The sequence below is a fragment of the Podarcis muralis genome, chromosome Z (assembly GCF_964188315.1).
Source record: "Podarcis muralis chromosome Z, rPodMur119.hap1.1, whole genome shotgun sequence".
Lineage (NCBI taxonomy): Eukaryota > Metazoa > Chordata > Lepidosauria > Squamata > Lacertidae > Podarcis > Podarcis muralis.
In genome coordinates, this window is record NC_135673.1 from 14,998,425 (window position 1) to 15,021,409 (window position 22,985).

The following is a 22,985-nucleotide window of genomic DNA, read 5'->3' on the forward strand; positions in this document are numbered from 1 at the left end:
TGTTCTCCCCAAATCTCTCCATCCAGTTGCAGACAACATTGTTGTAAAGATGCTGTCAGAGCGTTTGAACAGGCTGGACTGCCACATCCGAGGCTGGGTGCTCCACGGATTCCCTCGGGATGAGGACCAGGCAAAGCTGATGCAGCGTGCAAATATTAATCCAAACAGGTAACAAACTTTTCTTCAGGGACATTCTGTGTGTGAGTAACTCAGAGGCAGAGCAGTGATCATTCCTGCCCTGAGGCAGTGGTGGGTATTTGTGCTCCCATAAGAACATAAGAAGAGTCTGCTGGTTCAGGCCAGTGACCCATCTAGTCCACCATCCTGTTTCTTACAGTGGCCAACCAGATGCCTGTAGGAAACCTGTAAGCAGGACCTGAGCACAAATGCAACCTGCCCACATGTGGTTTCCAGCAGCTGGTATTCAGAGACATAATGCCTCTGACAGTGGAGGCAGAGCGTAGCCATCATTAGCCGTCTCCTCCATGGTCTAATCCTCTTCTAAATACACCTAGGTTGTTGACCATCACTACTTCTTGTCCTGAATCTTCCCTCCTGCCCTGCCCCCAAATCTGTGTGTGAATACCCTCTCTTATCCCTGCACTTCTTCCCTGCCCACGACAACCCTCCATAAGCCATGGCCCTCCAGAGGCCACACTCCTCCCCAGCATTGCTCTGTCTCTGAACTGTGACCATGGCTCTCGCTTACCTGTGTGGAGGATGGAGATGTGGGGTGGTGCTGGTGGGATGGAAACCTCTGGATTTTGATTGGCTGGAATGTCAACCATGGTACAGAATGTATGAGCGGCAACTGTTGATCTGTCTGCTTTCACCTGTGGCCCCACCAACCAATGGCATGTGGCCCCCGGGAGCTTGCCCATGAAGGAATGTAGACTGAAAAAGGCACCCAGGCCATTCTCCAAGCTGTCATTCCTGTATAGACCTGTGAAGCCTCAGGAGAATAAGCCTTGCAAGTGCAAAATGGGACATCCAGACCATTAAATTAGAGCAGTCTGGATGTGCCTCTAGTTGTAGGGGGCACCTTTTGCCACAGGTAGGGATTATTGATGTGAATGCAGTGGTGTAATGCTGTGGGGTCAGTGGGGGCAGGGATTTCAAAGGCCTGTTACTATTTCCAGAGCATGATCCCTGCCTCTAGCATCCTAGAGCCACCCCATTAGCCACTGTAAGCTCCAAAACTAAGCATTTAAGAGTTCTGAAAATACAAAGTGCTTAAGTTTCCAGAGAATGGAGTGCAAGCTCTGTTACATAGACTAGAACTTCAAGGGAAACGGATCTTAAGCCACTCTGGAAGAAAATAATCTGAGCACACCAAATCATTTGGCTATGTACGTTCGCAGAAAATAGCAGATCTGGCTGAAAAGCAGCACATGGAAACCTGCATTTGTTGTTGCAATGCATCTGTAATTACTGTTGTGCAGTTATAAGATTATTGCATCATCTCAGAAGGTTGTATAATCTTAGAAGGGGGCGTGGCTACAACTCCCACAAAAGGTCCCTTCACTTCTGAATTTGCCACTACACTCCTGCATGAGTGTGGAAATTCCTGAGTATGATGGGAGGGGTGTATGTGTTTTATTAGGGGACGGAGAAACTGATTTGATTCTGAGACTGATGCCTTCCACATGCACACACAAAGCTGTTGACAAGCACTGGGCGAGAGAGAAACAATCGGTGGAAGCACAGCTAGCGGTCTGGTGGAAGCTGGGCTGTAAATCAGTTGCTTCTGGCACAGGTTATAAAACACACTGTCTGCAATGGAGTGTGATTTCAGCGGGGGAGGGGCTGCGGGAAACCCAGATAGAATTAGTGCTTGGAAATCAATCTGGGAATGGAAGTGGAAAGGTATAAATCACTGCCTGAACCAATTGCATCTCCCCTTCTGCCTCCTCATTTTTAGGTGGGCTCAGGTTGATGAAATTAGATTAAAATAAATTTACATATATATCAAGTTTTATTATTAAAACCCCGTCACATCAGTAAACAAAGTTATTGGTGGAAAGGTCCGTTACTCTGTGCTGGGAACTCCGAGTAGACCTCTCTGGTTGATCAAAAGGCAGAATTATTGTCGGGACATAAACTTGTGAGTCTGTTTCTTAGAAGTAATAAATGGTTTAGTGTTCAACTACGATGTTTTATCTGACTTCCATCTCATAAACCTGGTGCAAATAATACTGAATTATATACCTTTGAGCAGTATCAGTCTCTTGGCTCTCCCGTCTTATGGAAGAGTAGAAGAAAGAAACTCAGTAATTGATGGCAGGGAAGAATGAAAAATCAAGTTATTTGAAAGGGTGGGGAGGAACACCCCCACCCCCCAAACTACAAGGAGCAAATTGGACTATAAAGTTCCTTAATATGTAATAATAAAAAAGAGAGATCTCTTGCAACCTCAGGAACAGCACCCAGAGATCTGCCCTTAAAGCAAAGAAGGAAATAATGTATTTCACACTGCCAACAGAGAAGGTATTAAATTTTGTTTAAATCAGCGTTGGCCCCCAAAGCAAGATGAACAGCAGCAGGCTCACAAAGGACATGCAGGCAACCCACATTTTGCACGGGGGTTACATTCCAGGTCATCGTGCACCTCGGTGGAGCATGCATAAGCCCTCCCTTGCCCCCGTTATGCCCTGTTATGCCCCTGTCACATCCTCCTTCTGGTCCGAAAACAGCTCACGCATATATTGTCACTCGTTTTTGAACATGCACAAAACAGGAGTTGGCTGTACTGACAGACAATCAGGGAAGTACTTTCTTCACACAGCAATGTAATTTTTAAATTATGGAATTCACTGCAATACCTGGTGATGGCCACCTGCCCCAAGGGCTTATAACAACGATTATATAGACACCTAGAGGATCAGTCTATCAAGCATAATAACAAAACGGAGCATCCCTATGAGGAAGTACTATTCCACTGAATGGGACTGGAGGAGGAATGTGATTCAGTTTGCATTTAAAGGCGGTCTTACCAAATTCTCACTTCCCGAAATGAAACTTGAACCGACACAGAGCTATCCTTCAGGATTCACACTTCTCAAAATTTCCAAAGTGCAGTACTCTGGCCAGGTAATGTGTGCAGCTGCAGACATACTTCTGGAAGTGTGACCTGGTTTTTGGAAGTACATCTGCAGCTGGATCTGGCTTCAGTGGATGCTTCGAAGTGGCAGTGGAGACCTTGGTCTAGTTGCTGTGATGGTGGCAGAGAGCCAGCAGAGGGAAGGTGCTGGGTGGCTGGGTGAAAAGATGGTGGCATCAGTTTGGGGCAGTCTGAGCCACATTCGTAGGTAGGGGGTGATGGCGGCAGGGCATGCCACGTGGCACACGCATTGTCAGGATGAGGCGCACATTGTTGAAAGGAGGCCTCGTCCATCCCCTCAACAATGCGGGGGCTTCGTCCCCTGCTACAAATATTGAGGGGGCTGGTGGCACCTATGCTTGAATAGGAGATGAGTTTGGCTCATATAGAAAAGTGGCACTGCCACTAAAAAGCACCAGAGGGGCCAGTGGAGAATGGCAGTGCAGCCAGTGAGGGACCCTTCCAAGCTCTTGGGGGCACTCAGAAATGGCTGGCAAAAGGCTCCAGGCCCAATTCCAATAAAATGTAATTTGTCTATACTTCTCTATTAATATTTCACAGATTGAGCCAATATTAAAAGGCTCTGGTGGGTCTCTCTAATTGGATCACTCCCCTAACCCCCAGCATTTCTGCTTTGTTGGTAATATATTCCACTTTCCCGAAACCAGATATAGGATGAGTGTTTTAAATTTTAAGAACAAATTTTAAGTGGTGAGGGAAGAGTGGGAATTTGGATGATTCTCCCTGCATTTTTTCTTTTGGTCATTATTTAGGTCTTCATCTTCCAGCATCTGATTTTCAGGTTGGATTAGGGATAATAAACAGCCTATTAATGGAGGCCTGAACTAGGAGATGGAGTTTGAACCAGCAGCAAAATTCAATGGCTGAGAGAGGTTAATAACTCTATTACTACCAGCTCTATTCTTTAGCCGTTTGAAGAGCTAGGTATTAGCCCTATCTTACTCCTCTATTAATTGAGCTAATAGAACCCCAGTGACCTTCACATGGTGCCATTATCCGTGAGTTTGCCAGACGTGGGCAGGAATACTTATAGCTGAATATGTATTCTGCGGATGCTCCCGTTTCAGTTGGAAGAAAGATTTTGGTTAAAGATCACCTAACTTCAAATCTTCTGTTCTTTCCTCCTCTTAACATTTACCTGCTGCTTTCCGTGGCCAATCGAAAAAATATAAAAAAAAGTGGAGAGATGAAGGTACGTGACTTAATTAAGATCCCAACAAGTTAATGAGGGAAGTTTTTGGAGTCCAGAGTCCAAAGTGCTCGTGTGTATGTGAAAGAGAAAGAGAAAGAGAGAGAGAGAGATTATTTTTGATGGCTGGATTAATCAACACTTGAATAAATTTAAAACACTGGGCTCTTATCCCATGCTGTACGCTTGCTTTGCAAAATGGCACCACACAAAGATCAATGAAGAAAAGATGAGAAATCATTAATTTTATAATTTACTGAGTTTGTAACCTGACCTTCCTCCTCAAGGATTGTAGGGCAGTTAATAGAGATACAATTTTTAAAGATGAAAATGAAATAAATTAGAAAACAGATTTAAACATTATAAAAACGGTTGCAATCAAAAGCATCTAAAAGCTTTTAGAGTTTTTTAAAAAAACATTGTAAAAGCAATTTCAGTTAAAAACATTCTTCCATCCTATGACCTCATGGTTTCCAGGATCAGTATTCTTCAGCCACTCAATCCCTAGCTAAATGGGAATGTTTTCACATTCTTCCTGAAAAGTTACTAATAATGGACACATGCACACCTCATTAGGGAAGGCATTCCACAATCTTCCATTATTATTATTATTATTATTATTATTATTATTATTATTATTATTCTATTATCCTGCCTTTCTCTCCAGATGGGATTCAAGGCTGCATCCAATATTTAAAAAACAACCTTATAAAATACAAAGTAATAAAAAGAACTACCGTAGTTAATAACAATAGTTAAAATACATGCGAATATATTTAGAGCCAGCCATTCAAATCTGCTTTGCCCCTACCGTAGCCCAGTGATCAGCATCACCTGCACCTTAGTTTCCAAAGGCTGGTCTCAACAGGTACCGGTAGGTCTTTGCCTGCCAGCAGAAGGAAAGCAAAGAGGGAGCCAGTCTGACTGACCTCTTTTGGGAGAGACTCCCACAATATGAGAATAGCCACAGAAAGGGCTCCCTCTCTTGTCTACTACTGAAAAAGAAAGAAACGAAACAAGAAGAAATTTTTCCTGATTGTAATTTTTCACCAATATCAAAGAAATCTCTCCACTTTACAGTTTTTCTTTTATTTAAGAAAGAGAGGATGTGGGTCTTCATAGCCACAAAGGGTTGTTACGTGGCATTTGGGCATGGTGTTGACTCCTCAGCTTGCCAGCTCGTTCTAGCCCCCTTCCAAGCTCCCAGGTGCAGACTCCAAAAAATGACCTTGATCAAAGCATTTGAGGTTCTATCTACCTGGATCACTCTTATCTCTAGAGTGGTTTATAATAGTCAGACCATCTGTCTGACTGTCATCAACCACCACATAATTATCTTCTGTCGGCAGAGAGCTAACAGAGAGACAGTCATCCACCATTCCTTCTCCCCAGAAGTCAAAAGATGCCCAGTTTTTCAAACTCTCAGGGGAAATGGTGGTTTTCTTGGGGGCGGGAGGGCCACAGTGGATCAAATCATCTCCCCAGATCTTCTGCTGGTCTTGCTGGAATGACAGTGGGGGACTAGACACTCTCCAAAACTGGCTGTCAGGATTATTCTCAGTTGTTGGATCTTTTTGCTCATCATGCCTGAGAGCTGATGTTTTCTGCCCACCAAGTCAGTAGCAGCATAGGGAGGTTCTGGCAGGTGTTTCTGCTGCCACTGCTACAGTAATCATCAAGCAAGCCCAGGACAATTCAGTGACTGGGACGTGGACCCTGTGGTTGCCTTGCAATTTACAATTCTGTTTTCATCTTTAGCAATAATGTGAAAGGCTAAGATCCAAAGGACTATTTGTAGTGTTCCTCCGAAACAGGCACTGAGTGTTTATGGGGAGGGCAGGGGGCTTCCCATTACAGCCCCTTGAGCCCCAAGAAAGCTGCTTCTGAAGGTCAGAGCATTATCCAATATTGTGGTTCAGAAAAGGAAACGAAAATGATTGAGAGGATCAAGTGACCCCCTGTGAAAGTTGCAGTGTTTAGGAGTTTTTAGTTTAGATAAAATGTAAGAGGTGACACAATAGAATTTTATAACCAGCATGGCCTGGAGAAAGTAGGTAGATAACAGTTTTTCTTTCCCTCGTAACACTAGAACTTGTGGATATCCAGGGAAGTTGAATGTTCAGGGCAGAAAAAAGGAGGGACTTATTCATGCAGTTCAAACGGTGGAACTCCCTCCTGCAGGAGGCAGTGATGGCCAACAACCTAGATTGCTTTAAAATAGGATTAGACAAGTTCATGGAGGAGGAAGAGGAGGAGGAAGGGGAGGAGAGGAGGGCTATCAAGGGCTATTAGCCATGATGGCTCTGCTCTGCTGCTGCAGTTTGAGGCAGCATTGCTTCTGAGTACCTGTTGTTGGAATCCACAGGAGGGGAGTGCTCTTGTGCTCCAATCCTGCTTGTGGGTTTCCCACAGGCATCTGGTTGGCTGCTGTGAGAACAGGATGCTAAACTAGAAGGACCAATGACCTGATCTAGCAGTCTCTTCTTATGTGCTCTGGGCTGCCAGCCAAAATGATCAGCCAGATTGGGTGGTGAGGGCCAGCTGCCCATTGAGGCAGAGGCCTAATGCCCCACTTGTACAACACTTGTACCGGCCTTGCAGGATGTGGAAATTGAAACCTGGAAAGCGGGTAAAGAAATATTAAATATATTATTCCCTGACACCTTAGATTGAGAGAAACAATATAATGTGATAATAATTTCATATTTTAAATTAACAGCATCCTTTGGGGGTTTAAGACTCAGACTGGGAAGGTCAGGGTCTTTTTCACACGTCGTAGGACAGCGGCACATTGTAAATGAGAGAGGAAAAAGAAATATATGAGAGGGAAATGAAGCTGTCCTGTTATTTCTAAGCTGTTGACATTTGACTATTTATTTCCACTGTTTGTGCTTGTGCTGGAGGGCGGGGAGGGGAACTGATGAATATTATTATTCTGAGTAAATGTGGAAAGGTCGTTCTTGCTTCTTGAAGGGTTAAAACTTAGTTTAAGGAAGTCTGTTACTAGGTTTGCTATCTGCCTTTTGAGAGCTGTGGGGCAATTAACTTTTGAAGCAGCTACCTCAAAAATGTAAATTACCTTTGAACCTGGCCAGCTCCCAGGAACTTTGGGAATAAAAGCAGAAAGCCAGATTCTGTTGGCTAAGTGGGAACCTTAACTCGGGGAAGTTCTTTTAGAACAGATGGGACTTTGCCTGGATAAGGCAGCTACTCGAGTTGTGAACTGGGAGTCCTTTCTCTGGCTGTATGCAAGTGTTGTAAAATTAGGAACATAGGAAGCTGTCTTATGCAGAGTTAGGCCCTTGCGCTGTCAAACTCAATACACTTGCTGACAGCAGGTCAGTTGGGGATCAAAGCTGAGACCTTCTGCATTCAGAACATGTGCTATATCTTTGAGTCTTTAATCTTTAATCTGAAAATAATATAAGACTTCAGTTCTCATGATTCTGAATAGGAGATGCTGAGGAGCGAACCTGGGAGCTTCTACCTCCATGGCTGTTCCCTGTATGCTTCAAAGTTTGCAGACTAGCCTTTTTCAAAGAGACAGCCCTGTTACTATCCACAAATTGCACCATAATACATAATCAGCAGTAGGGCAGGCTCTTAACATTGGGTAGGAAGAAGGAGGTGAGCTGTCCCCCCCCCCCCCCCCGCCCACACACACAAAGGCTGCCAAATGCTATTCCTTCTAGGTAGTCAGATAGCCGTTAATTAATAAAACTGTCAGATTAATTGTCCCGGTCTGGACATCCTTATCCATTCTGTAATTCTACCTTGCCAGCATCACTCCCTGCCCCCCCACTACTCTTTGCCCTATAGCTTCCAGCTCAATTAACTTAATGCTATGCAAATGAAAGGCTCTCCTCATCATTAGCTTCTAGCCTGTGAATGTTAATAGTATAATTGGGTCTTCAGCAAGGTAATTAGACACGATTTCTTCCATTAGTCTTACAAGGCCTAATTATTGTTGATAGGAGAGAGGGGACCAAGTCCCACAGCTGCCAGCAAAGCGGGGGCATCTGGGTTAAAGCAAATATAGACAAAACATTGACAAGGTAGAACAACCGTTGAGATCTATAGTGGGGGTCAGATAGAGGGGGGAGGGGGGAGAGCGAGACACTGTGCCACAAGCAATATAGTCATCACAGATGTTGCAAGAGCAATAGGACTTGGATACAGGGATCTCTGAAATCCCTAAGAATGAGCCAGGAAAGAGCAACGTTTTACACACACGTTCTCTCCCTCTCCCCCACTTCTCTCCCCTGCCCATGGGGCTGCCACCTCTGTTCACTCCACTCTCAACCCCACTTACTTTCTGACCTTTTTTACACTCCCTCCCTCCACCCCTTCCCAACCCCTCCTCCCTTTATACCTTACCAACCCCTCCCTTTACACTTCCCCTACTCCCTCACAATTTGTCCCAACCCCTTTCAAAAGGTGGGGGAGGCACTTCAGAAAGTTTAATGGAGGGGACAGTTAAAAGAGGAGTTTGCCAAGCCTCTCTCTGAATCTTCTTCATTCTTTGGTTAAACAGCTTGCTTGGACCACCTGCCACCCATGCTGTTTCCTCACCTGCCTGCCTATTGTTCATGGCTATGCAAACCACATAATGACAACAGCCTTACACTTTTATGTATATAGGAAGATACACACACACACACTACAGTACACACACACCACCACCAACATTATTTTGCAGTCCAGCTCCAGCAGTGGAGGCTTGCACATTGGAGTGGGGGGGGGGCACTGCCCCACTAACCTCAGTCTGCACTCAGTTGGACCCCACTTGCTTGCCTTCTTACAACCAGCCCAGGGGGTGGCACTGCCCAGCAGCTTCCTCCTTCTCCTTAGTCTCAGTGTTGCCCCTTGGAGGACATAGCAAAGAGGAGGAGGGGTGACCAACTACCAGAACCCAACTTTTATATTCCAGTTACAAGGCTATAATAATAATAGTTGGGCTGTAGCCAACCATTTAGCTGGGGCTGATGAGAGTTCTAGTCCAAAACATCTGGAGGGCTCCATGTTGATGAAGGCTGCATTAACCTCTGTACCAGAAGAAGAAAAATCATAAGATAAGAAGAGCCCTTCTGGATCAGACCAATAGACTGTCAAACAGTATCCTATTCTCACAGTGTCCAACCAGACGCCTGTGGGAAACCCTCAAGCAGCACCTGAGCAGAAGAGCTTTTTCCCCTCCTGGAGTTTTGGGTAGCTGGTTCTCAGAAGCATTCCTCCCTCCAGCTGTGGAGGCAGAGCACAGTAGCTATCAATAGCCTTATCCTCCAAGAAAATCAATGCCAGGCTTGGCTCTCGCTGTATCGCATTGTGTTTATGCAACCAGAGCGCCTCACAGCCACCATCTCTGGCTGAGAAATATTCCTTGTCTGCGAACAAATTCTCCTGTAAGGGGTTCTGAAGCTGACTTGTATAAAGGGAGAGAAATGCCACATCAAGCTGAGGTTTGATGGAGCAAGAATTATGTTTTTTAATTCAGAGTTGTGTACAGAGTGCTCATAAAACCTTGATCATGATGGAGGGTTCAATAAACATTGGGGAGCCATAAATATTTCTCTGGGAAATGGCTTTGTGAAACATTTAGTTGTTGAGTAATAAGCAGATCAGAGGAAATCAGATGAGTGGGAGTCTCAGGGTACTAATCTTGATGGGTTATATATATGTTGCTGTAGTGATAGGAGGATTGAGAAAAAGGTTGTTTGTTTTTTAATATATATACAACCAAGGCAATGAGTTGCAGAGCTTTTTCCTAATGCCGCTGTACTGCCTGTGTTTGGACCCATCAAAATGGAGGGATGTTGGCTTTCAGATAACTTTTGCTCTTGATTTTTGATCTGGGCAGTTCAGTGACCCATGACAATTAAAATCTGGCCAGACTTGAATTAGGCATTTTTGGTGATGTTTTGGAAAATAAAGGCTGCAAACACACTTTACACTTAAAGCACCCCCTACTGCTGGGAACCATAGTTTGCTGAGAGTGTTGGGAATTGTAGCTCCATGGGAGGTAAACTACACTTCCTGGTATTCTTGAGTAGAGAGGGTGTACTTTAAATGTGTATCTCCACTGAGGACCTTTTTATCTAGAGATGTAATTGGGCATGTACAAAGATGAGGAGCGTGAATTGGCCATCGTGCATATGTACATAGCGATGTAAGGAGACAGCATTTACCATCCTATCTTGACTTTGCACCAACCAGTGCTGTTTTTGTTCTGCTGCACTTTAGTCTCCACTTTAACTGATGTTATTTGTCCCCAATACACACTGTGGTTGTAACTTAACAAGTTACATAATGAACTTCTATGTATTTCAGTGGAAAGGAAACGTCAAAAACAATACAGTAAGCAGCATGATTGTCTACCTATCATTTGCAGACTAAAAAAAAAAGCCAATACCACTCGTACTCACTTGCCTGATTTCTGTTCCTGACCTTGTATGAATGTGCAAATCGTAGGAATTTTCACTCCCATTTCTGTTTCTGACACAATTCTCAGACATTCCTCCCTCAGCACTGTATTAAAGGCTTCTGGGCATGCAGTCCTGGTGGCGGGTAGAGAGGGGCTGAAATATTCTTGGCATAAGGAACCTCAGGCCTGGGAACTAAATACAGCCCTCTAGGAGTCCCTGCGACTCTCCCCAGGCCACACAGCATGTGAGCAATACCTCTCACTTTGCTGGTGAAAGATGAAGAAGGAGAAGCTTGGATGTTTTCATGCTTGGAATGCAGCTTTCTGTAAAAAGGTAAAATTCACATGATTTGTTCTACTCACTTTTACCCACCACTGGCACATAACCTGCAAAAGGTCCCCCACAACAGAATGCAGCCCTAGGACTGAAAGAAGTTCCTCACTCCCATTCTAAGGCTCCTATCACTATGAGGGGCTGATGATGATGACCCAGATCCCTGCCCAAATTGGGATGGAGATCTGCCCCACCCCAAATGCTGACCCAGCAAACAGGTTCCAGTCTTCACTCAGCCATATAAAGATTTCAAAACACGTGCCTGGCACCAAAAAAGCTTCTTCTTGGACAGTTTTTCTGGCTTTCTTCCCCAAACCAAGGACAGTTGGCAAACCCCAAGTTCCATCAAAGCCTCCTAGCTTCACATCTTGTACTTTAGCCAAGAGACCGCACCAGGATGACGAGCCTCTTTTTCTCCTGAGTCTCCAAGCCTGCACGATACACAAGAAACTGTTACTAGAAGTGCAACCCTTTGGCACTAGAGGAGCGTCCTGAAAGATGGCGATGAAAAGACAAAAGGGTTTCAGTTCAGAAATGAGACATATTGGATGTGTTTGGGTGGAAATAACACTCCTCACAGTCCATCCTCGGCAAGCGGCCAGTGAGGTTGACTGTGTGGGAGGGTCCGGCGAGAGACAGCGGCTAGAGAGATGCAATAGAACAGATGCTGCCAAACCAGGACAGTAAAGTAGGCTAATGGACCAGTGGGAAAATCAGTATTTTCTCCCCCTCTTGCTCCCTCCTTCTCCTTCTCTCTTCCACCATAAGCACTTCTTCACACAACTAAATGACAAAATTTGCACCTGCAAGAGGTGTCAATGGCCACCAATTTAGGTGGCTTCAAAAGGGGATCAGACAAATTCACTATCAGTGGCTGCTAGCTACAATGAGAGCAAGTGTGGTTCAGTGGTTAGAGCATTGGACTAGAACCTGGGAGACCAGTGTTCAAATCCCCAGCTCAACACACGAGGTGCACAAGGTGATATTTGGCCATTTACAGTCTCTTAGGCTAATCTCACAGGGTTGTTTTGAGGAAAAAAGGAGGGGAAGAATTGTGTACTCCACCTTGAGTTCCTTGGGGGAAAGGTGGGATATCAATGTTAATTACACACCCCATTTTCATTGTGTTTCTTTTGCATTTAAATGAATAGGGTGAGATGAAGTAATAGCAGTGAAGTTTACACAATTAATTGCATAAATTATGTAATCTCACCACAGCAGACAGACAGTTGATGTGGCTTTCTGCATCAGAATGGAAACAGGGCTGCAGGTGACGAATACAAGGAAGAATAGAAACCAATGCTTTCTTACACCCCTTGATACCATCCAGTGGAAAACCCAGTGGGTACCATCTCCTGCACACACACACATCCACCGAAGTGAATGAGACCTGTTCAGAAGCACTGCAATTCTTTTGAAAGAAGGTCCTGGTCATTTCAGTGATGTTCGTTCCAGCCGTCTAGTGGTGCCCCCTGATAATTCTGTAAATTATTTAAGTGCCATTTGGATTTTCTGACTTGGTCGCCAAAATGCCTTGCTTCCTCCCATCTTGATTGTGTCTTGGGAACCATGAAGCTGAGAGCAGAGAAATGCAGCTAGCTGGAATCAAAGGAGCTGGAAGTTTGACCTTTCGAGATGAAAAATTCATCTCAAAAGGGGGAATAAACCTCTAGTAACCTCTTGGAGGGTCTTTTGATAATGCCCCTGTTCAATGGGCAAAGGGAGACAACTTGGTCCAGTTTTGTCATTTGAATGCCGGATGAGCTCATTTGAAAACATGGCCATTCAGAAATGTTTGAGCTGTATACATGCCATACATGTAAAGTACATTTAAAAGCACACTACTTCTCCCAAGGAATCCTGGGAACTGTAGTTTACCCCACACATAGAGCTACAGTTCCCAGTACTCTTAACAGACTATAGATCCCAGGATTCTTTGGAGGAAGTCACATGCTTCAGATGCTTGGTATGTCCACAGTCCAGAAGGAAATGGAAATATTACAAACAAATAGGAGATATTTTATATGAAAGGTCTTTGAAGAACTACAGAGATAATACATGTGCATGGTTTTCAGCATTTGCAGAGAGTTTCGAGTATTTACGAAGAGTGCAATCTCTCTAGAACAGTTGTCTTATTTATTTATTTGTTCTCTTGCAATGTTATATATCTTTTTTTTTGCTCTCCTTGGATATATGCACACATGCACACACGCCTGCAGCTGTTTAAATTGCCGCTGTCAGGGGCTCTCACATGCTCTCAGTTATGTCATCACAAAGTCGAATCCAATTGATAGCAGGAAGCTTTAACTGATGTCCAGTGACATATTCATGCCACATGTTAGGTTGAATCCTGCACCCTGATGGGATGGGATGGTTCATTTGATATACGAAGAGGGGTGGGAGTAGGGATATGTATTTTATTTAATGAAATGTATAGACTTGGGTAGACTTGGGTAGACTTGTCTAAACATACCGTATTTTTTGCTCTATAAGACTCACTTTTTCCCTCCTAAAAAGTAAGGGGAAATGTGTGTGCGTCTTATGGAGCGAATGCAGGCTGCGCAGCTATCACAGAAGCCAGAACAGTGAGAGGGATCGCTGCTTTCACTGCACAGCGATCCCTCTTGCTGTTCTGGCTTCTGAGATTCAGAATATTTTTTTTTCTTGTTTTCCTCCTCCAAAAACTACGTGCGTCTTGTGGTCTGGTGCGTCTTATAGAGCAAAAAATACGGTAAATGTTTTTAGCAAGTGCTAAAAAAGGTACAGCAGAGACACAATAGGCAGGAGTTCCAAAGTGTAGGCTCTGTCACACTAAAATATTGATTTCTTACAAATGTGGAATGGGGGGAGATGCCCAGGAATGATCATGTCAGCCTCCTGTTTCATTGTGCTGTTCTATATTGCCCCGTTCCAAAGGGAGACTAAGATTGTCAGCATTCAGGACATTTGGGTTACAGTATTGTTTAGCTGGTTTCAATTTTGTTATTATTGCCCCAGTTGTCTAAATTGTTTTAAATTGTTTTTAACTGTTTCTATCTTGTATGTTTTTAAATTATTATTACTTTTTTGTGGGATGTGCCTGGGAAGAGAGGAGCTGGGGAGAGCAGCTCCTCCTCCGTCCCAGTCACTGTAGTTCAGGGGACGTATAATATGGGGCAGGGGTTTGAGCAGGCTGGGTAAGGGGCACACAGCACAGGCAGCCAGTGACTTTGCCATGTTCCACACCCTCCTCCAATCTGGGGAATTGGGTTTATCTTATCAGCCAGCACTTGGCTCTGTGGCTGCTGTTGTTGAATGCCAGGTGGGCTTGGAGTAAGACCTCCCTCATCCATGATCTGATTGTGGATGAGGAGGCCAGTCTGTTCTGCATCACTGAGACCTGGGTGGGTGAGCAGGGTGGGGCCAGCTGTACCCACCACCTGGCACTCAGTACAGCAGCAGAGCAGATTTGAAGGGTGGGAAGGGGGAGTTGCTGATTCCATCTCTCTTTCCAGGATCTCTGTCCAGTTAGAGGGAACTAGAGTGTATGTTCCTGGTATTGGGAAACATGGACAGATTAGGGATTCTGCTGCTTTACCACCTGCCTTGCTGCTCAGCTGTCTCCCTGTCTGAGCTGACAGAGCTGGTCTCAGAGGTGGTGTTGAGGCCTCCCAGACTGTTGGTTCTGGGGGATCTTCAACATCCATACTGAGGTGACTGGCTCTGGGGTGCCTCAGGACTTTATGGCTGCCAAGACAAGCATGGGACTATCCCAACATGTCAGTGGCCCAACACTGTGGCAGGCCACACTCTGGACCTTGTTTTCTCAGCTTGTCATGGTCAGATCACTTCCTGTTGACATTTAGGCTTTCAGCACCTTTCCCTCTCTGCAGAAGGGATGGCCCATCCTTGGAGGCTGATGGATCCAATGGGTTTCCAGATCGCTTTGGGAGATTTTCTGGCTGATATGACTGGCACTTCTGTCAAAGCCCTGGCTGACCTCTGGAACATCTGAATGGATCAGACTATTGACACAATTGCCCCTGACCTCCCTCTCCCACCTTGTGGAGCCTGCTTAGCTCCCTGGTATCCTCCAGAGCTTAGGGTGAGGAAATAAAATGGGAGATGGCTTGAATGCAAATGGAGGAAAGATCTGATCAAATGCAAGTGAACACTGGTGAGGGCTCATCATCGAGCCTACCTAGTGGCAATGAAGGCAGTAAAAGAGGCATACTTTGCTGCCTCCATTGCATCCTCAATATGTCATCTGGTGGCCCAGCTTCCCCCTATCTGGACAGGAGTAGCCTTACTAGTGTTGCCTATGCTCTGGTAACTTATAGGTCTCACTGCAGTGGTTGATGAGTTTCCATCCCCAATTCAAAGTGCTGATTTTGACCTATAAAGCCTTAAATGGTTCGGGACCACAAGAACCACCTCTCCCCACATGAACCAACTTGGGCCCTGTGTTCATCATCTGAAGCCCTTCTTGGTGTGCTTCCTCCATGAGAGATCCAGAGGGTGGCAACACGAGAACGGGCCTTTTCTGCAGCAGTTTCCCATTTGTGGATTGCTCTCCCCAGGGAGAATCAGATAGAGCCTTCTTAATATACCTTTAGGTTTCAGGTGCAAACATTCCTTTTCAACCAGGCCTTTGGCTGACTAACATCCTATACCCCTTTGTACAGGGGCAAAGACTATATCAAGAGTGTGCCTTGCCTGATGTGCTGAACCATTTGAGAGAAACCCCTGGTTGTCATGGAGGGCATGAAGTCCTGAGCTTACCCAGTAGTAGCCTCCACATGGATATTGAAGTCGCCCAGGACTATCATCCTGGGGTCGTCCAGCAATACCCTAGAGGCCACGGATTCTCAGGGATGCTTCTGGGCAACAGGATGGTCAGTAAACCAGCAGCATCCCCAATCTCTCTCTATGGCCTGGCATCCAAGTGCAGATCCTCCAACCCTGTCCCAAGACCAAGAGGCTTTCTGGTCAAGGGGGGTAGTGCTTTGATGGACAATAGCACACCTCCCTCCAAGTCTCTCTCTCTCTCCCCCCCCCCCAATTCTAGCCTAGCCTAGTGCTGTACTGAGTACCCAGGTGGACACAGCTGCATAAAGCAAGACAACCCAGCTCACTTATCTAAGTCACAGTAATGCAGACTAAATCAGCCTGTTCATCCATGATCAAGTTATGGATGAGCATGGTCTTATTATGGATTGATCTGGCAACAGCAGCACCAAACCAGATTGCTCAGTGGATATGCTAACAGTACCTTCTAGAGGAGTGAGAAGGCTAGAACAAGGAGCAGAGACTAAACATCTAGCCCTCCATCCCAGATGGAAGTCAGACCCTCCAACTGTACCACCCCCAACCACTGAAATTGGGGTATCACTAAATAGCACGTCAGGAGAAAATGGTGGTACTTTCCAGTGTCATCAAAAGAAGGACTCTTTGCACAACCTATCCCCCCTGCCCCCAGAGAAATTCCTACCCCACAGAAATATCAAGTAGTTTTTGCTTTAAATTCAAACCAGCAGGCATTGGGGCCTGCTCTATTAGAGGAGAGCAAAATCCAGAAGTTATAGAAGAAATGCATAGGTTTCTTCCGAGAGCATAAACTCCTGATGCATCTCGTCATTGCCTCTCTGGAGAGCAGTACTAAAATTCCACTCATCATTTTATCATTCAGCTCAAATCTTCTTGGCTGTTTTTCAAACCACAACATTTTGTGTGAAAAGCGACATTCTTTTCATTCTCATTAAGAACCCGTTTTCTCTTAAGCTTCTAGGGGCTGTGGCTGGTCAGCTTGAGCCAAGATAGCAGGCTCGTTTTGCCAAGTGCCCTGTCAGTACAAAGAGGGGCGAGTGAGAAACATGCCTCCTAAACCAGCCAATGTAGCAATTCCTTTGCCAGTCCACTGCATGTCCACTTTGCAGAGCTATTAGCTCAAGCATTGGCCCAAGACATCAGACATGATAAGATAAGAAGGGCTTGCTGGATCAGGCCACCTACTCCAGTAGCCTGTTCTCATAGCAGCCAAACAGGACCGGAGACAGCGCATAGCTAGAATGAGCAGTAGCCATCAATAGCCTTACCCTTTCTTTACCCAATTTCCAACGCTTTCCATGTTTCAAGGCCAGTACAATTATTATTGTACAAGTGGGGCATTAGGCCTCTGCCTCAATGGGCAGCTGGCCCTCACCACCCAATCTGGCTGATCATTTTGGCCGGGAGCCCAGAGGCCAGAAGTCTCTTCTTAGACTGCTGGTTCAGGCCAGTGGACCATCTAGTCCAGTATCCTATTCTCACAGTGGTCAACCAGATACCTGTGGGAAACCCCCAAGCAGGATTTAAGCACAAGAATAGTCTCCCCTTCTGTTGTTTGCAACAACAGGTATTCAGAAGAAATGCGGCCCCCAACTGCAGTGGCAGAGCACAGCCATCATGACTAATAGCCCCCGATAGCCCTCTCCTCCTCCATGTATCTGGCCAATCCTCTTTCAAACCCATCTAAGTTGGTGGCCATCAGCGTAGGCCGCAGAAGGCTGTGCTTTCTGGAGTGATTTGAACCCCTAGTTTTTCATACCTTTCCCCGTGCCCCTCACCACCCCAATCTCTGTTATTAAAAAAGGGGGGGTGGAGGAAATGGGAGCATTTAGCAAACACAGTAATAAATTTGGAGAGAGAGCCTTGCAAACAAGCATCTAGAAAAGAGGCCACAACGGAAAAGATGGCTGTGTGTGTACGCCACACTTTTTTAATCACGTAATTGCTGAGTGACATTCAATTCGGTGGCCTTAAGTTTCTCTCTCCTCCCCCCCCCCCAAGCATCGGGCACCCGCTCCTCTCTACCTGGTGCACCCCCACATCCTCCACTTTGGCCTTTGAAACGGGGGAGTGCCTTAACTACACCGAAATTTGGCCGGGCTTCTGCATCTTACAGTAGAGACACGCATGCAAACAATTGAAGTCTTTGAGAACAATGAAATATGCATGGCTATCTGTGACAGCCCTATAAAGCAGAGCAATTAGCCGCGTAATCCGAGAGAGCTGAGGCGGGTGGGCGGCCCGCGGTTCCCTATTAGTTAAATGCTTTTTGTATTTGCGCTTCCCATCAAATCAACTAACACTTCCTTTAATTGGTTCATGAATTATACAGCTCCTCCTGCATTATAATTTAATCACCAGTAAACATTCCTGGGGCCCCACTGTAAAATGGATCGCACTCATTAATTCGTTAATTTCAGCAGATGGAAGGGGAGAGCGCCGGATGTACGGTGTGGCAAAATACCGACCGCCTCCGGCAATGGAAGAAGGGGGGGCCGTTTAGGGTCTTTTTTCCCTTTTTTTTTAAAGGGCTGTCAGAAACTCAATCTGTGAGCTGTCAGCAGCCTGGACCCTTTCTCCCCCTGGCACCACTCCCCACTTTTGCTTCTGCCATCCCTCCCTTCTTCACCCCACCCACTGGCTGGAAGTGACTGACGGATTCATACGGAGCCTTGTCAACCCGTCTTTAAACATCAAGCCGGCGGGTAAACCGAACCCAATGTAAATTATTTCTTGTCTTAACGGGCGCCCGTCTCCCCCCCCCCCCCCGTTTCTCTGTCCCCATGAATATTTCATGGTGGGCAGCATAAATATTAATTCTAATAGCTCTGCACGGTGGTTATTATTTCTGTCTTATGACAAATATTCATAAAATATTCAGCACCCTTTTTTGGAACACTTACACACTTGATTGTGAAATTTCCTTTTCTCTGGCTTCCTGGGGACGCGCTGAACATATTGGGGTTCTCTTGATGGACTGCTTTCCTCCCCACTCTTTCCCTCCCTCCTGCCTCTTAATTAATACTATGAAATATAAATATTTAATCCGATTTATTTTGCGTTTTCCCCAGAAGCGAACCCTATTAGGCAGGAGAGGTTCTGTTTGACAGTATTTAAATGGGGGAAATTTATTCCCTATTAGGAAATTGGTTACTCTTGACACGTGTGTAAAGTGACACATCATCGGCTCTTTTCCTCCCCCCCCCCTTCTCCCTCTTTTGCATTTGCAATGTGTCTCCTTTTCTTCTTCAAAAAATTAAGACTATTCAAGGGCATAGATCTTGCCCCTGGAAAAGTTTCTGCCACTATCGTTTGGCCAAAGGGATTAACTTTGCTTTGTGGACACAGACAGTGTTAAAACACGCTATTTCTTTATACTAATACTTGGCAATTTAAATAGCATTTTTCAGGTATTTAAAGTGGGGGGGGGGCGTTGCTCTCTGAATGCTTCTGAATTACAACTCGCATCAGCTCTCACTAAGTGTGGCTGAGGCCCCAGGAAAGTGATGGGCCAAAGCAGTGGCTTACAAAGGCCAGTGGATGAGGTTGTGGCCGAGGTGACACCTGAACCTGGGACTTCTCAGCTTGCATTTCAGCTGTGCCAATTATCATCTTATTTTGATGTTAATGTAGAAAATTGGCACAGGTGATGTAGCCAAAACAAGCATCTGTGTTCTGATGCTGTTCAGTTGTCTTGACCTGCTTTTCCCTCACCTTATGGCTGTAGTGATGAGAGGTTGTCTACCGGCCCTTGTGTGATGTCATCATATTTGTCCTTGACCAAACTTAAGCACTCAGGCCTCTTCAGACAGCATGGTAGGCTTGGAAGGCATCTGTTGGGGCTGCTGACCGAGAGCCAGGCAGGTAGGGAAGCAAGCCAGCCAGCTGACAATTCAGTAGCAGCCCCAACTGCAGGGTAGAGTTTCTGCTGGGCAGCCCAAGGGGAACATAAGAAGCTGCCCTAGTGAGCCAGAGTTTTGGTCCTTCTAGCTCAGTGCTGTCTACACTTACTGGAAGCAGCTCTCCAGGGTTTTAGGCAAGGAGTCTCCCAGCCCTACCTGGAGATATTGAGATGAGATACATCCCTTCCCTGTATGTGTTCAGGATCATTTGCAGCATCACAAAAGTTCTTTCCTGGCATTGTACGGGATCCAGATTATGCCTGTGGCTCCAACAGCAAAAGGCTCTGTCTTCTCTGCTCCCTTCCAAGCCACAGAAGCCCCCTCCTTGCTGAGACGAGCTGCGATTAAGCTCACAATTAGGGGAAATGGGGCCAGCTCAGTTGTCCACCGAAGGAGCTCCCTGCTGCTGCCATCTTTATTCCTGATCTGTGAAGTGCCATTGGAGCAAACTCTGGGGGGAATCTGACAATGATGGAATAACAAACGAGAGGAAGGAGGAGGCAGAGAATAAAAATGAGAGAGGTGGTGTTTGTGTGTTTGCGTGAAGAGATGTGATGTCATTTCAGGAGCAGTTGCTGATACCACCAGTTCCTTTCTTTTTTAAAAAGTGGGGCATTATGAGCAATTTCTCTAAAGAAACTTTATGGACATCTTGAAAAGCCTTTAAAATGTTTGCATTGCCTGTGCTTCCCCTCCCCCCGTATGCTTATATAACACCCCCTCAGTGGATGATGGGTTGTATTCAGTGCTTTACGCAGAGCAGACTTATCAAATTAGTGGGTATGGTTAACTTAGATCTGGTAATTTCAGTGGGTTTGCTCATTGGCTACAACCAGATATTCCTGATTCCTAGCAGATTTAGTGACTGGAACGGGGTGGGGTGGGGTGGGGAGGAGGATTAGACTGGACATGTTTGCCCTGAAGCTGATTGATCCCCTGTATAATATTATCAGAACAAAGTTGTATATGTTCAGGATTTGGTAAGATGAGAGAGAGAGACTTCTCCTGTATGAAGGCCATGTCAGTTTTTCCGCTTTGAAGTACAAAAAGCTGTGAATCAGTTGGGCAGACTGTGATGTCCTGAATAGGCTCTTTCCCCCTTCTTCGGTTTGCCAGTCATCAGACTCGGCAAAGAGGAGAGCCTTGTAACACTAAACTGTAGTTTGGCTGTAACCACAGTTACCAAGTTCCCACTGAGAACTGTGGTTAGTTTAAAAGCTGAAGCAGATTCTCCTTGCATTTTTGTACACATCACTTGGCTAGAGAGGACTGCATTGCAAAATTTGGAGAAGTGTGAATTTTGAAGGAGAGCTGTGTTACAGTTTATGTATTGTATCATAAAGTGTGGATTTGAACGTGAACTGCATCAAATCCTTCCTTCCCAATTAGAAGCAGAAGGGCAAGGCAGAGCAGGAAGTGTGTCTGTGGGAACCTCTTAAGCTATTCACTCTGCAGTGTCACCGTAGATCAAGGGGGAGGGAGCCCTTGGCCCTCCAGATATTCCTGAACTGTTGTCATCATCCCAGGCCATGCTGGCTAAGGCTGATGGGAATTGTAGTCTAGCAACATCTGGAACATCAAAGATTCCCTGCACCTGCCCTAGATGACAGCCTTACATGGCTAAGAAGGAAGACTGGATTTCACCGCCTCTTTCCTCTCTGAACCTCTGTATTGTTCTGGGGCCATGGCAAGGCAGGCCTGGAACATTTGGCAACTGAACAGTTAAACAGCAGTAATCCCCCCCTCTCTCTCAGGTTTAGGCACAGCTGGGGGAAGTTGTGGCATTATCAGTTATGCTCCCATTTTAAGCAAGGATCAGCCAGTGCCCCCCACGCCCCCACCCCCCGCCGAGTGCAGAGCATGCAGAATGGAAAGCAGGCAGCTGGTCCCTGCTTACCAAGGGGAAGATGTATAGGCTATTTTAGCAAATTGAGAACAAGATGAATGGCCTTCTATTTTTGAAAGTTGCTGTCTCACAATAAAAGCAGAAGTTTAAAAGTAGCTTTTAACCAGAGGAGGCTGGTCCATTAGGGCGTATAGGGGCAGTGCCCCACCAACCACAGCCTGCCTGTGCCCCTCTACCCCACCTGCCTGCTTTTTCTCTTTAGGGGTTGGCTTTGCCAGCCAGCTTCTTCCTCCATGGTTTCAGTGCTGCCCTTGTAGAACTCATCAGGGAGGAGGATGGGGACAGAACTAGAATGAGTTGGCCCCACCTCTGATTGCTTCCAGCCTCACCTGTCATTGGCTCTGTCTCTGTCTACTGGCAGGGTCACTGCCTTCTGCCCTACAAGGCCCAATGGGCAACAACCACCACTAAAAACATGAGAAGAGCCTTCCTGGATGAGGCCAATGGCCCATCTAGTCCAACATCCTGTTCTCCCAGGACCCAAGCATAACAGCTCTCTCCCCTCCTAGTATTCAGAAGCATTACTGTCTCCAACTGGAGGCAGTTTTTGCCAGAATGACTCATAGTCATTATCCTCCTCCATGAATTTGTCCAGTCCTCTTCTAAAGCCATCCAAGTTGGTGGACGTCACCAACTCACTTCCTGTGGAAGTGAGTTCCATAGTTTAGCACCCAGAAGTCCCAACTTGTGCCCACAAGAATGTTCCCGCTCCATCTGGTCCACATCCAACAGATTTCCATTGTCCAACCCAGGGCCCAACATTCAGCATCCCAGTTTGATTGCATCCACTCCTGATATCTATTCAGATACCTGCTCTACACATGTAGAAAGAACCCTATACATTTTTTGGAGGGAGGGCATTTATAGGGCACTTATTAACCATGCCCGCAGGGGCTGGTTCAAAAATTTTAAACAGTAAAAATACTAATGTAATCTATAAGATTACATTACAAGAGAGCCAGTGTGGTGTAGTGGTTAAGAGCGGTAGTCACGTAATCTGGGTAACCGGGTTCGCGTCTCCGCTCCTCCACATGCAGCTGCTGGGTGACCTTGGGCCAGTCACACTTCTTTGAAGTCTCTCAGCCCCACTCACCTCACAGGGTGTTTGTTGTGGGGGAGGAAGGGAAAGGAGATTGTTGGCCGCTTTGAGACTCCTGAAGGGGAGTGAAAGGCGGGATATCAAATCCAAACTCTTCTTCTTCTTCTTCTTCTATAAAAGCTAAAACAATTGGGGAAGGGCTGTAGTTCAGTGGCAGAGCAAAACTTAGTTGGATACAACTCTTTGTAATTAATTTTTAGCAGACAG

At 45.8% G+C, this 22,985-nt stretch overlaps 1 protein-coding gene across 6 annotated transcripts in view; it reads left to right on the forward strand.

Annotated features, from left to right (window-relative positions):
• The window catches only part of AK8 (adenylate kinase 8), a 98,468-nt gene that overhangs the window by 68,685 nt on the left and 6,798 nt on the right, over positions 1–22,985 (forward strand). For all 6 annotated transcript variants that reach the window (XM_028716017.2, XM_028716015.2, XM_028716014.2 and 3 more), the window contains one exon: positions 27–168. In XM_028716017.2, the coding sequence (XP_028571850.1) occupies positions 27–168 (142 nt within the window). The remainder of the gene's footprint in view (positions 1–26; positions 169–22,985) is intronic.